The 15027-nt window shown below is 48.3% G+C and overlaps 1 protein-coding gene across 1 annotated transcript; it reads right to left on the bottom strand.

The window, feature by feature from the left end:
- Nucleotides 1-295: 295 nt before the first annotated feature.
- DNASE1L2 (deoxyribonuclease 1 like 2) lies at nucleotides 296-15027 on the bottom strand. The gene is made up of 9 exons (XM_081169733.1): nucleotides 14869-15027; nucleotides 9378-9525; nucleotides 7534-7622; nucleotides 6157-6240; nucleotides 4972-5072; nucleotides 3952-4064; nucleotides 2969-3123; nucleotides 2226-2322; nucleotides 296-2085 (listed from the first exon to the last, which is right to left on the bottom strand). Exons 2-9 carry the CDS (start codon nucleotides 9513-9515, stop codon nucleotides 2032-2034), a joined length of 831 nt encoding a protein of 276 aa, XP_081025859.1. The 5' UTR covers nucleotides 9516-9525; nucleotides 14869-15027; the 3' UTR covers nucleotides 296-2031.

Here is a 15027-nt window from a genome sequence, read left to right as displayed (position 1 = left end):
TTAGGGCCAGGGCTGAGTACCCTTTGGCCTTGCAGATGCCGCTGAACTACAGATCCCATCAAACCATCCTGTTGGCTATTCTGGATGGGGATGATGGGAGCTGTAGTCCAGAAGCAGCTGGAAGGCTACTAGGTGCCCCAGCCCTGACTTGTGCAACACCTCTGGATCTTCTTGCTGGTTCATGGAATAACACACGTACCATACCTTTGTATTTAGTAAGTAAACTATTTTAAACTTACTTAACAGGGTCTGTGGAGTCAAAGGGGTTATTATGCGTTAAAAACAGGAGACTGGGCATCGTTTATTTTATTTATTATCATGCATCCATGGTCAGCGTGGTGAAAAGAAAGTACTTCTTCTCATAATACATAGTTAAACTATGGAACTCCCACAGAAGGCAGTGATGGACACCAACTTGGGCGGCTTTAAAAGAGGATTGGACAAATGAATGGAGGAGGAGATGATCAGTGGCTAGTAGCCATGATGAATATTCTCCGCTTCCACAGCTGGAGGCAGCAGTACTTCTGAATACCAGTTGCTGGAAACCACAGGAGGGTGGAGGGCTTTTGTGCTCGGGGCATCTGCTTGGCCAAGGTGAGGAGAAGAAGGGGCCATTGGTCTGATCCAGAAGACTCTCCTTGTGTACTTACGGTTCCCCCCTCCCTTTTATCACAACCAGCACATGAGGTAGGTTAGTCCCAAAGTCATCCAGAGCTCAATGGCCTCGCCAATCCAGTGTGCTAAGTGGGAGTAGCCTGTGGCCTGCCAAATGTTGCTTAGCCAGTGGTCAGAGGTGATGGGGAGCTATAGTCCAGCAAGGGACATCGACCGATAATCTGCCTTCTACTAAGAAAGGTACCTCTCTAGGTCAGAATGGTCTGCATCAGCTGGTAGGAGTTCTCTGTGATTTCAGCTAAGAAGGTTCTTCTAGCCCGACCTGGAGACACCAGGGATCAAACCTGAGACCTTCTGTATGCAAAGCAGATGAGCTACAGCCCTGTCCCCCTAAGCGACGTCTGGAGACCCACAGGTTTCCTCTCCCTCTCACTGCAACCCACTGAATCTCTTGAAGGCCTTTTGGTGCCCTCCAGCTCAGCTCAGGTGGAATACAACACAGGTGGACAATGTCACATAAGTCAATTGGTCTGCAGAAGAACAGAAGGTTCTAGGTTCCATCCCTGGCAGCAACAACTCTAGCAAAAACAAGACCTGGAGGACCTGCAGATAATGTTGGACTCCAGTTATCATCTTCCTCATCTGCTGGCTAAGAGCTGGTGGGCACTGGGTGTCTAGCAACATCAGGAGAGCCACAGGTTCTCCCACCTATGAGCCACAAAGATCTCAAGGGAAGAGGCTCTCCTTTGCCTAAGAGCTCAGGAAGCAGCTAGAGTACCTGTCAGGGACTGGGCAGAGGAGAAATGACCAGCCTGACCCTTCTAGAGAAGAAGACTGGGGTTTGATGGAGGTCACAGCTCAGAGGCAGATGAGGGCGAAAGCTGGGAAATAATGGGAGAGGAGGAGGAGGAAGAGGAACCACCAGGAGGGCAACTGCTGACGGACGCAGTGTCTTAAGAAAGCATTCCAGAACCCCCTTCTCCCAGAACACGGCGAGCCTTGAAAGTAGGAGAGCAAAGGGCTCGGAAGCAAATGGCCCTCAGCACCACCCGTGGAAGAGATGATGAATGAGGAAGTGGGAGGAAAAAGGGGGTGGAGAGTCACTCAGGACAATGCCATTATTCTGAGAGGCTGTGTTCCAAGCCTCTCTCTGTAAATATTGAATGAAAGCAGATGGTAAGCACTTTTCCTTGTCTGATCCATTCCTGGCCACCTGCCTTAGGGGTTGTTTCCTCTGCTTGCTGACACTACCAAACAGAAGAGGCAATACTGGTCTGGAAAGACCACAGGTCCATCAAGGCAGCTTTGTACGTCTGCGAGTGAACATGTAACTGTGGGGTGAGAAGACCCAGGGGTGGCCGGAACCCCTTTTCCGGCACGGGGTGTCAAAGCAAGGCTGCGAGGTCGCACGGAGCTTCAGCGAGATTTCAGTGTCACTTCCACCGGGAAATGGTCGCTAATGGCCAGAGCCTGCACGGGAGGAGAGAACAACAGGGAAGCTCAGAGCATCTCTTGTCGCCAAAGCCAGAACACATTGTTTTCCCACCATGGACTGCAAGCCCCAGGAAACCCTGTTTGAACCAAGGGCTTAAACAATGAATGTGATTTACCTCCTCTTGGCTCAACTTGAAGGCGCTCTGGAAGTCAAACACTTGGGCCGACTTGGGATCGATCCACTTCCTCAGCTTTGAACCGCTCACGACAATCCTAGACGCAAAAAGGAAAGAAATGGAGTGGTCCTCTCCTGTTTTTTTGGGGGGGGGGGAGCTGAGGCTGCCCTGGATCCCTTGCTCTGAGATCATCTGACAACTTTCGATGCTGAGTGTCCTTCCAAGAGTGGGAAAGGAGGAGCAGGAGGAGCAGAAAGAGGAGAGGTGGCTTGTTGTGGCAGCTGAGAAGCCTCAGTGGGCCAGTTGTGGCTCTTGGTCAAGAGCTGTAAAAGTAAAGGGACCCATGACCATTAGGTCCAGTCACAGATGACTCTGGGGTTGCGGCGCTCATCTCGCTTTATTGGCCGAGGGAGCCGGCGTACAGTTTCCGGGTCATGTGGCCAGCATGACTAAGCCATTTCTGGCGAACCAGAGCAGTGCATGGAAACTCCGTTTACCTTCTCGCCGGAGTGGTACCTATTTATCTACTTGCACTTTGACATGCTTTCAAACTGCTAGGTTGGCAGGAGCAGGGACCGAACAACGGGGGCTCAACCCGTCGCAGGGATTCGAACCGCCAACCTTCTGATTGGCAAGCTCTAGGCTCTGTGGTTTAACCCACAGCGCCACCCGCGTCCCTGATGGTCAGGAGCCCTACTGGGGTCTAAAGATTTATCACTACTTGGCAGCTTCGCCAACCTCACCTGTCATAGGCGCAGTTGGAGTTGCCCACTGTGGTGTCTACAGAGTCTGGGATGAGCCACTTGAAAACCTCGCTGGTGCGCAGGCGGATGGAGGACCAGGCGTTCTTTCCCACGTAACTGCAGTCAGCGTTGAAGTCTCCCAGGAACATCATGTTCTACAAAGGGAAGAAGATTTGCTGATGGTTGCACTCGGATCCTGACCGTAGGCTTCCCCACAAGCATCTGGTGGGCCACTGTGGGAACAGAGCTCTGGCTAGGTGGGCCACTGTGGGAACAGAGCTCTGGCTAGGTGGGCCATTGGCCTGATCCAGCAGGGGCCTTCTTATGTTCTGAAGGTGGGTCTAATGTCCTGTCTCCAACAGTGGTCAGCAACTTGTGGGATGGGTGGAACAGAACATCCTGTTCAAGGGGCTTGGCTCAGGGGTAGAGCATCTGCTTTGCAGAGGTCCTTGATTCAATCCCTGGCATAATAATAATAATAATAATAATAATAATAATAATAATAATAATAATTTATACCCCGCCCATCTGGCTGGGTACCCCCAGCCACTCTGGGCGGCTTCCAACAGAATATTAAAATACAATAACATATTAAACATTAAAAGCTTCCCTAAACAGGGCTGCCTTCAGATGTCTTCTAAAAGTTTGGTAGTTATTTTTCTCTTTGACATCTGGTGGGAGGGCATTCCACAGGGTGGGTGCCACTACGGAGAAGGCCCTCTGCCTGGTTCCCTGTAACTTGGCTTCTCGCAGTGAAGGAACTGCCAGAAGGCCCTCGGCGCTGGACCTCAGTGTCCGGGCTGAACGATGGGGGTGGAGACGCTCCTTCAGGTATATTGGACCAAGGCCGCATCTCCAAAACATAGCTGGGAATGTATCCCATCTGAAACCCCAGACCAGGGTGGTTCAACCTGTGGCCACAAGTCCTTCTTTTCAGAAAACATTCAACAAAAAGCATCTTAACTGTTAACAAAAGCACGTACATCCGTCCCCCACTTGTCAATGATCTTCAAGTAGACATCATAGAGGGCATCGATCTCTGCCACAGCGTCATTTGGAGCTGTGTGGAGGGGAATTAGGACCAGCTCGTCGTCTTCTGCAAAAGAACCAGGATTAGCCCAGGGAGCCATTTTATTCCCTTGCGGGACTCGGGTGCCAGGAATGTTCTCCAGAGCATTGGCGTGTGGTCAGTGGACATGGGGAACTAGGGTAGCCCCCTAAATTTGCCCTTGTCACCCTCTTCCCAAAGCCTAGGAAGCTTCTCCCCAGCTTAGAGAGGGAGGTGTGATGCATGTGTGACTTGTGATGTCATGCGCATGATGTAGCCCCCTCCCCCATCACTGTACGCCACTGCTCCAAAGGCACATAGGTAAGACCACTGACTTCCAAGGCTTTTCTAGAGGGGCAGGATTTGCCAGTCTGGAACCCCTTGCTATCACATCATCATCATTTATTATTTGTATGCTGCCTGTCTGATTGAGTTGCCGCAGCTGCTCTGGTCAGCTTGCAACAAAATATTAAAAACACAATAAAACACCACACGCTAGAAACGTCCCTAAACAGGGCTGACTTCAGATGTCTTCTAAAAGTCAGACAGATGTTTATTTCCTTGACATCTGATGGGAGGGCGTTCCACAGGGAGGGCGCCACTACTGAGAAGGCCCTCTGCCTGGTTCCCTGTAACCTCACAGTGAGGGAACCGCCAGAAGACCCTCGGAGCTGGACCTCAGGGTCTGGGCTGAGCTATGGGGGTGGAGACGCTACTCTTTTTTGTACTGGTGATGAACCTTACTTTGCTCCTTTCCCATTCTGCCTGCCCGGAGCATCCATTCGGACTTTCTGTTCCCGATCCTGTTGGCCCATCTGAGTTGTAAGCCAGCCTCCAGCCCCTTGAGCTCCCAAGCTACAAATGTCCAGCCTTAGCCTCACATGGAGTTTGGGCTATGGGCCTATGAAGTAAATGGGTGTGTCTGTGTTTGGGGGATCCCTTCTGTTTTACTCACTGGCGTTGAGAGCCGAGAACTTGACAATAAAAGGCGGTCTGCTGAAGGCGTTGTTTTTATCTGAGTACTGGTACTTGTCCACAACAGAGACACTCTTTGTCCTGGATAGAAAGCAGAGGGGGACGGAGTCAGCAAAGGAACAATGCAGGCACACTCCAGTCGGATTACCAGGTAAGCTGGGAAAGGGACTGCATCCCATTGTCGATAAAGCCCCCTATTGTGAACCCTATCCAGCAAACACAATCTGCAAATGGAACTGTGGTCCTCTATATGCCTGATATATAGAGGAGGAGATTATCCAGGGATTGTCTACCCCATGCTTCTGTTTGTAACTGCTGTTTCTTTATGCTCTGAGTGCCTAAACAGCTCAGGACCGCAATACCTCAAGGACCGACTCCTTCCATATGAACCTACCTGCCCCCTGAGATCATCTTCTGAGGCCCTCCTTCGTGTGCCTCCTCCTCGAGAGGTCCAGAGGGTGGCAACACGAGAACGGGGCCTTCTCTGCAGTGGCTCCCCGTCTGTGGAATGCTCTCCCCAGGGAAGTCCGCCTGGCGCCTTCATTATGCATCTTTACGCTCCAGGCAAAAACGTTTTTCTAGCTGGGCCTTTGGTTGATCTGATTTACATCCTATGCCCTTTTAAAATGTGTTTCTTTGGGGGCATGGCAGCTATTGAGTTGTTTTTATTCTTATTATGTACAGTGGTACCTTGGTCTACGAACAGTCCTGTTAACAAACGATTCGGGCAACCAACTGCAAAACCAGAAGTAGGTGGAAGGGCACCTGTGGCGGGAGGCCTCAGTAGGGAAAGCGCACCTCGGTTTAAGAACGCTTTGGTTTAAGAATGGACTTCCAGAACAAATTAAGTTCATAGGCCGAGGTGCCACTGTATTTTGTGGTTTTATGTTTTGATTTTATTCTGTGAACTGGCCTGAGACCCCTGGGTATAGGGCGGTATATAAATTCATTCATTCATTCATTCATTCATTCATTCATTCATTCAATCAATCAATCAATCAATCAATAAACCAATAAACCAATAAATCAATAATAATAATAATAATAATGTTGCTTTTTTGCAGTTCTGAAGATGGATGTACCTGGATGAGAAAATGTGAGTGGGAGAGTACAATTTGAAATGTAGGAATGTACTTGTCCACAAAGCACTGATTTGATCCGGTACCTGTAGAGGAAGAGGTACATTTCCCTGTAGTTCTCCCGTCCCAGCGACTCGCTGATTTCGTAGGCGTAGTTGTGCTTAGAGGCACTGCGGAGCAAGAAGAGGGAGAGGGAAAATCAAGGAAAGGCAGAGAAGGACGTGTGCAGAGCAGCAGTTTAAGGACTCTGAATTAGTTCAACAGAGTTGGCTTGTAAAACAAGGCAGACGCCCCTCCCCACATCACCTGCCAAACCCTTTCCCATCCAGCTGTCATATCCTAAGCAATGGCAGCCCAGGTAGGAACACCTGTAGGCCTCTTGAAGAATAGCTGGCCTGCACACTGTGTGAATCTCGTAGCAAGAGCACTTCCTGGACCGGGCCAGGGGCCCACCTCATCCAACCTCCTGTTCCGGACTAAACATCAGGAAGAAGTTTCTGATGGTAAGAGTTGTTTGACAGTGGAACAGGTTCTCTCTGTTGGGATACTGCCCAGGAGACGGGGGCATCAGGCAGCCCCCCAGCTGGCTCCAGCCACCAGCCGGCAGCCGAGTGATCACCGGTCTCCCTTGGAAAAGCATCAAACAGCAACACAAGCCTCGGATACCTTTAGAGACTTGGCACGCTCTATCAGCAGAGTGAATAAATCTTCTCACAACAGAAGTGGTGGACAGAGACATGTGTAAGCATTATTTACAAGCGTTTATTCAGCATAGATCAGGAACAAAGGAAAAAACATGTCTGCTTCCCTTCGTGTCCAGCAAACAGGAGTAATGCAAAAGCAATATACAAATTGAAGTTCCCAGCAAGCCTGCGCTGGAAGTAAACAGGCATGTGACACACAATAGTTATGCCTGTTCCCTTTTAAGGTAGAACAGAACTATATCCTAACACTCTCGGGAGGTGGTAGATTCTCCTTCCTTTTTAAGCAGAGCTTGGATGGCCATCTGTCATGGATGCTTTAATTGAGATTCCTGCATCAAAGGGGGTTGGACTAGATGACTCTATGAACCCCACAGTGGCCAACCAAGCACCTCCAGGAAGCCCATCAAAAGGGAAGGAGGCTGCAGGGCTCTCCTGCTGCTGTTTTCCAGACACTGACTTTCAGTGGCCCTCTACATCTGACCCTGGAGGTTGTCCCCTCTTGCCTGCTGCTTATTTTTTTAAAGCCTAACAGCACCAACATTGCATGGCTTGGCTGTTCTGCATATATTTCCTGAGAAAGGAAACTGGTCCCCGGGCTCACTCTCCCTAATTCGCTTTGTCTTCTCCTCCCGTTGAGAAACAATCCATCACTGCCTTCTCTCTCTCCCATCCTGTCTTCGTGGAATCCAACCCCCTGCAATGCAGGAATCTTGCCCAAGGCGTGACTTGAACCCACAGCCCTGAGATGAAGGCCCTGACCTGTTGAGCCGCTCCAGCAATTCACTAACGGCGCTCAGGTCGGCATCCCGCACCTCTTGCACCAAGGCGATGTCGTACCGCGACAGGATCTGGAAGAAGCATGCGTGCGTAAGAAGACCAGAAGGCATAGCTGTCAACGTCTCCCTTTCTTTAAGGGAAATTCCCTTATTCCGTATAGGATTCCTCGCAAGAAAAGGGGAAAGTTGACAGCTATGCCAGAAGGGCCCCGTTGGATCTGATGGAAGGTCCATCTTGTCCAACTTCTGGCTTCCCACAGTGGTCAACACAACCCATCTCTTCTGCTGCTGCTCCCCACCAACTGCTGTTCAGAGGTAAAGGTAAAGGGACCCCTGACCATTAGGTCCAGTCGTGGCCGACTCTGGGGTTGCGGCGCTCATCTCACTTTATTGGCTGAGGGAGCTGGCGTACAGCTTCCGGGTCATGTGGCCAGCATGACTAAGCCGCTTCTGGTGAACGCCATTTACCTTCCCGCCGGAGCGGTACCTATTTATCTACTTTCACTCTGACGTGCTTTCGAACTGCTAGGTTGGCAGGAGCAGGGACTGAGCAACGGGAGCTCACCACGTCACGGGGATTCAAACTGCCAACCTTCTGATCAGCAAGTCCTAGGCTCTGGTTTAACCCACAGTGCCACCCACATCCCTGCAGAGGTAGACTGCCTCTAAACATGGAAGCCCCACTAATGTCATGACTAATACCCAGTGGCTGGCCTCTTCTCATCTTTTCCTTATGGGACCCTTTTAAAGCCACCTGAGACAGCAGCCATCACCACTTCTTGTGGCAGCAAGTTCCCCAGATCAGTTGTTTAAAGAAGAATTTCATTAGAAAAGCTCTGCTGGATCAGGGGAACGAGCAATAAATATGTTGTCTGGAGGAGTCCTCAAGTTGTGTTCATTGATTTCAGTGATTCTACTCTGAGTATGGGGACGCAGGTGGCGCTGTGGGTTAAACCACAGAGCCTAGGACTTGCTGATCAGAAGGTCGGCGGTTCGAATCCCCGTGACGGGGTGAGCTCCCATTTTTCGGTCCCTGCTCCTGCCAACCTAGCAGTTCGAAAGCACGTCAAAGTCCAAGTAGATAAATAGGTACCGCTCCGGCGGGAAGGTAAACGGCGTTTTTGTGCGCTGCTCTGGTTCGCCAGAAGCGGCTTAGTCAATGCTGGCCACGTGACCCGGAAGTTGTATGCCGGCTCCCTCGGCCAATAAAGCGAGATGAGTGCTGCAACCCCAGAGTCGGCCACGACTGGACCTAATGGTCAGGGGTCCCTTTACTTACTCTGAGTATAATGATGATGATGATAATAATAATAATTTATTATTTATACCCTGCCTATCTGGCTGGGCTTCCCCAGCCATTCTGGGCAGCTTCCAAAAAAATATTAAAATACTGTAATACATCAAACATTAAAAGCTTCCCTAAACATGAGAGCTGGTGGACAGTGGAACGGACTCCCTAGGCAGGTTGTGGAGGTTTTTAAGCAGAGGTTGGATAACCATCTATCATGGAGATTCCTGCATGATTCTACAATTTGATACCATTATTTGTTTTGAGCTTACAGTCATTCTGCAGGAAAATCCATTCCTGGTTACCCCATCCTTCCTTCATTTAGGCAGTCTGTTTTTGGACGATGGGGAGGAAGCCATCTTGTTGCTGCTATTCTTGTACAAGTGAGAGTCAGGAATCCCTGCCCATCTACCTGCCCATCACTCAGAGCTCTGCCAAAGGACCCAGATTTTCCTTCTTCCCAAACCTGTCTGCTGCAGTCGGGCTGGTATTGAGTCTCTCATGTTGGGGATTCTATCCTTGCAAAGCCCCGTTCTCACCTTCACAATAATTTCCGAGATCCCCTCATTAGACAGTTTGCTGTCTCCAAAGCTCTGGATGTTGAACGCGCAGATCTTCAGAGGGGTGGCTGCCTGTAGCAGGAAAGCCAGGGCGGAAATGCCCAACAACAGCTTCATGGTAATTCCCCTAAATGGGAGAGACGGGAGGAGAATATTTTAGTTGTGGGCTATCAGCACCTCACGAGAGGGCCCATTGGGGTGGCACCAGTTGTAGCTGGTGCCCACTAAGACTGGTTGCGCAGACTGCAAGGAGCCCATCAGCAGGTGGCGCTAGAGTGCATGGCGGGCAGGGCCAACCTGTTCTAGCTTTGTCTCCATCCTCCTTCTCCTTGCTGAGTTCTAGCATCGCACCAGTTTAAACAGCCCTGGTTTCCCACAAGAAATCCTGGGAAGTGTCATTTGTTAAGGGTGCTCGTTATGAGACCCCTGTTCCCTTCACGAGAGCAGCAATTCCCAAAGTTTCCTGGGAAGATGGACTGGTTGTTAAACTGCTCTGGGAACTGTAGTTCTATGAAGGGAATAAAGGTAAAGGTAAAGGGACCCCTGACTATTAGGTCCAGTCATGACCGACTCTGGGGTTGTGGCGCTCATCTTGCTTTATTGGCCGAGGGAGCTGGCGTACAGCTTCCAGGTCGTGACTAAGCTGCTTATGGCAAACCAGAGCAGCACACGGAAACGCCGTTTACCTTCCTGCCGGAGCGGTCCCTATTTATCTACTTGCACTTTGACATGCTTTCGAACTGCTAGGTTGGCAGGAGCAGGGACCGAGCAACGGGAGCTCACCCCGTCATTCGAACCGCCGACCTTCTGATTGGCAAGTCCTAGGCTGTATGGTTTAGACCACAGCGCCACCCGCGTCCCATATGAGGGGAATAGGGGTCCCCTAACATCCGCCAGCACCCTTAACAAGCCACAGTTCCCAGGATTCCTTGAGGAAAGCCAAGGCTGTTGAAAGTGGGCTGATACTACAAAAGGAAACTGTTCATGTATGCTACAACGGATGCTGCTAGCCCAGAGATGGAAGGAAGAGACAACCCCGACCAGAGAAGAAGGGCAAATCAAATTGATGGACTCTGCCAAAATGGCAAAATTAACCGGGAAGCTAAGGAACCAAGAAGACAAGAAATTTTAATAAGAATGGGAAATGTTTATAATGTATATACAAAGTCATTGTAAACAGGTCGAAACATTAGCAGGATTTTAAGCACACTTGTAATGTAGTAGAAAGTACAGATGATTTAGGAAGATGAAAAATTGGAGAAGTATTGATATGCAGTTGAAAATAGATTCAAGAGGACCCATGGATGGAAGAGGGCATGTTAGGAGATTCAGACCAATCTTGGTACGTGGATTTTGTATAGTTTTTTTATGTATGTTTATTTTCTTTTTTTCTCATTTCTTTTTGAAAATAAAATAAAAAATGTATTAAAAAAAGAAAGTGGGGTGATACTGCTTAAAACGCATACCCTCCCAAAACTGGAACAAGCTGCTTCCCATCTGTGCTCCCGTGTGAATCACAAGACCCACGCGAGATCACTGAGCCCCAAAGATGTGCTATTTTCAGGGCTGTGTTTGGGGGCACTGCGACCACAAGTCCTAATTGACTAGCCCCAGCTGAGTGGCACCATGATTTGACTGGATTAGAGATTTGTATGTTGCTTTCCTCACGACATAATTGGCTCAAAACCATTTGTTAAAAGAGCACAGTGTCAACAACATGTAAATAACATTTCAGTCACTAGGCTTACAACCCCATACGGGGGTTTATTATGACAAACAGGTCGTTCAGGTAAGGTGAACAGGTTGTTGGCCACAAGTTTTTGTTTAAAGTTGCATGCTTTCATACAAGTGTTTATATTGTGGGATGGGCACTCCCCATGCAGGGTTTTTGTTTGCAGGGTCCACTAGGGACAAGTGGATTATTGTGGTTCCCTTTGCATCTTCAGGGATGCGGGTGGCACTGTGGTCTAAACCACTGAGCCTCTTGGGCTTGCTGATCAGAAGGTCGGCGGTTCAAATCCCCGCGATGGGGTATTTTTTGTTTTTCTGTTTGCGTTGTTTAGTTGTGTTATAAAATGAATAAAAAATTTTGAAGGGAAAAAAAAGGATCCCAGTGGCTTGGATGAGCTCTGAGCCACTGACTCACAGCTGCATCTTGGTCTTGGCATCCAGGCCACTGGCTATGGCAGGCGTGAAGGTGTTGCCGCATCAGCAGAGATGTTCCCTCAGCTTCTCGAGGTTGCGGGGCTTTGGAATCTCGCCCAGTCGCAGTATCTTCCCAGGCTGAGAGCTTGGCAGGTTTTTCCTTCCCCCAAGGTCTCTGGAAGGAGCAGCTCTCAGCCAGACTCCCAAGGCCGACACCCAAGCCCCGGGCTGTGCTTGCTCACTTTCTCATCATTGGCGTCGCTCAGTGCGCTGAGATGCTTGGCACCCTCCGGGAGTGGCTTAGGTATCTCTCGCAAGCGCTGCCAAATCTTTCACCTTGCAAGGTGGAATTATGCTCCTTCAAAGAGGGAGCGATTAGAGCTGCGCTCCCACCTCTCTCTTCCACAAACCAAGGGTTAGGTAAAGGTAAAGGGACCCCTGACCATTAGGTCCAGTCGTTGCCAACTCTGGGGTTGCGGCGCTCATCTCGCTTTACTGGCCAAGGGAGCCGGCGTACAGCTTCCAGGTCATGTGGCCAGCATGACTAAGCTGCTTCTGGCGAACCAGAGCGGCGCACGGAAACGCCGTTTACCTTCCCGCCGGAGCGGTACCTATTTATCTACTTGCACTTTGGCGTGCTTTCGAACTGCTAGGTTGGCAGGAGCAGAGACCGAGCAACGGGAGCTCACCCCGTTGCGGGGATTCGAACCGCCAACTTTCCGATCGGCAAGTCCTAGGCTCTGTGGTTTAACCCACAGCGCCACCTGCATCCCAAGGGTTGCCCCTCGCCAAAAGGGTACTTGATTAAGAAGAGCTGCAGCTCACGGACAGTGCATCTGCTTTGCGTGCAGAAGGTCGCAGGTTCTATCCCCGGCTTCTCCAGGTAAGGCAGGAGAAAATCCCTGCCTGGCAGCCTGGAGATGTGTTGCTGGTCAGTTTAGACAATACTGAGCTAGGGAAGACACCAGATCTACCCACCTTGGAAGAATGGCAGATGAAGGTGATAGACTACATGGGACTGGCAGAAATGACTGGCAGAATCCGAAACCAGGGAAGAGAGACGGCGGAAGAAGATTGGAAGAAATTTAAGGACTATCTTGGGAAATATTATAAAATTAGGGGATGTTAGATTGATGTTGGATAGAATCTAAGTGGTTATCAGCTGTAATGATAAAGATAATTGGGGAAAAAATGAAGAAAGAAAGGTGTAAAATTAAGTGAAAATTAAGGGTGAGGATTTGCTGAATGAATAATTTGAATTGGAATACAAAAAGGGGAGGTATGAGGAGGTCCGAGAAATAAGTCAAAAGAAAATAAGTGAATGAAATTATATGTGTTTTTAATTTTTGTATTTTTGTTTTTTGTCTTTTTTGTATAAACTTTGAAAAGTTAATAAATATATATATTTTTTTTTAAAAAGACAATACTGAGCTAGATGGACCAATGCCTGACTCCGAATTTTGCCGCCAACTCCTGTCCCTGCTGCTCTGAAGCCTTGCAGACTGTGTCTTGCTCTGTTCTCTGTGTCAGAGGAAGGTGTCTTGCCTCTTCCCACCTGGCAGGTGCATTGCAGGCAGTGGTTCAGCAAGATCATCCTGGCCTCGCTCTGCTGGCAGGAGATTCTCCTGCCAAATGTTTGTTTAGTAAAAAAAAAACAACCACCACCACTATGTGGGTGGAGATTGCAAGTTTATTTTGGTCCAGGCAGGTACTGTGGGACTTTACCCCTTCATTCCCAGAAATAAGCATTTCTCATACTACAGAAAGAAAATTAAAGAAAAAACAATTAAGAAAATAGAGAAGAAGAAAATACAGAAAAAAGAAAGAAAAATCAGATTTGTGTGCATTAAAAAACTTAATCTTCCTAATTCATACTTAAATAAACACTTAAATAAAAAAGACTTCTGACAAAACGAGTCTTCCAATCATTCTCATTGTACTGTTTATACTGTTGTTTTCCCCCGCACAGTTTTATATTCTTTAATATTGTTCCTGTCTACTCCACAAACGGTATTTGTTGTGTTTACAAGTATCACTCAAATTCTGCTAAGGTGGTGCGGTTGGTACAATATGATCTTATATAATCCTTAAATATTCTCCATTCTCCAAACATTTTCTGGTTCAATACTCCTCTAACTCTTCCCGTCAGTTTTGCTAGTTGTAAATAGAGTATCATTTAAAAAAAACCAAAAAAAAAAAAACCACTGGACTACCTTGGGGATTATAAAGATCCCATGAAGATTGCTGCTGGAGCAGACCAAAAAACCCCCATCTACTCCAACATCCTGATTACTTTCAGTGATCAGTCAGATCAGGCCTCCAGGAAGCCTGTAACCAAGGCAGGCAGGTTCTAGCCCTCTCCACCTGCTATTTTCCTCAGCAGCTGGTATTTCGAGGTACACTGCTCTTAACCCTGGAGGTTTCATTTTATCACCTGGGCTATAATTGCTACCTTGTTTTGCTCCTGCCTTTATTCTAGGCAGGCTCTACAGGATGTCTTTTCCTCCGTGTTATCTCACAACCACCCTGCGAGGTGGGTAGGGGATGAATCTGTCCCCATTTTGGCCTTCACCATTTCTCGTTTTCCCAGTCTTGAAACATATTCTCCACATTTCTATAGCAATTTGTGACTATTGTTATTTTTTTTTAAAAAAACCCTAATGAAAATTCAACAGCATTTTAGGGAGAACCTCTCCTAATAAACACATTCTTGTTTGCGGTTTTGACTAACGTACAGTACATGGGGTTTTCCCCCCAAGCAAGTTCTCCAAATATAATGCATCTTTGTCTTTTTGTTCCACTAATACATTCCTTTTTAAGCACATTTCTCCCTAATGTATGCATTTTTGTAAACATCCTTTGGTTAGGGAACTGCATTGCAAAATTTTGGGGAAGTGAGGGTTTTATTTTTATCCATTAAATATGTACACCACCCCTATACCCACAGATCTCAGGGTGGTTACAACATAAAATCAAAATATAATTTTTTTGAGGTACGAGCTGTGTTTTGGGGTTGCTGCATTGTTTCGGAAAGAGCGAATTGGGTAGGCACACATGAAAATCCTAACCAAATTGGATTTCTCCTCCCTCCCTAAGCACCACCTATCTTGTGGCAAGGAGTTCCACCAGTTTCTCACGCCCTGTGCCAAGAAGGACTTGTTCTGATCTGCCCCTGATCTGCCAGGAAATCTCTCTCACTGGGTGATCCCAGGTTCTAATATTAGGATAGAGGAAGAAAAAGCCCCTCCAAAAAAAGTCCCCCCAGAAAAACCCCACAATAAAATCAAATAGTTTTTTTAAAAAAATAAAATGAACTAGCCCCTACCGTGTGTTCCACAGGCAGTGGAAAAATGGTTTGGAGGTGTTCCCAGAGCCTCTCCAGTCACTGACGCCCCGTGCGGTCCTGATGCGAAATCTCCCACAACTTTTGGTTCCTCACCAAGTTTTATGGAAATGAAAGACAGTCTCCACCCATCTCCCTGGC

The sequence above is a fragment of the Podarcis bocagei genome (assembly GCF_964188305.1).
Source record: "Podarcis bocagei genome assembly, chromosome: 14".
In the NCBI taxonomy this organism is placed as follows: Eukaryota; Metazoa; Chordata; class Lepidosauria; order Squamata; family Lacertidae; genus Podarcis; species Podarcis bocagei.
This window is presented reverse-complemented; position numbering and strand designations above follow the sequence as displayed.

Bases quoted from the DNA above. Each gene is read 5' to 3' on its own strand.
- DNASE1L2 (XM_081169733.1), bottom strand. From the start codon at position 9,515: ATGAAGCTGTTGTTGGGCATTTCCGCCCTGGCTTTCCTGCTACAGGCA. The intron at 3,124-3,951 runs GTACGTGCTTTT...TTCCCTTTGTAG, and splicing joins TTGACAAGTGGGGGACGGAT to AACATGATGTTCCTGGGAGA. The intron at 2,323-2,968 runs GTGAGGTTGGCG...TTTTGCGTCTAG, and splicing joins TCCAACTGCGCCTATGACAG to GATTGTCGTGAGCGGTTCAA.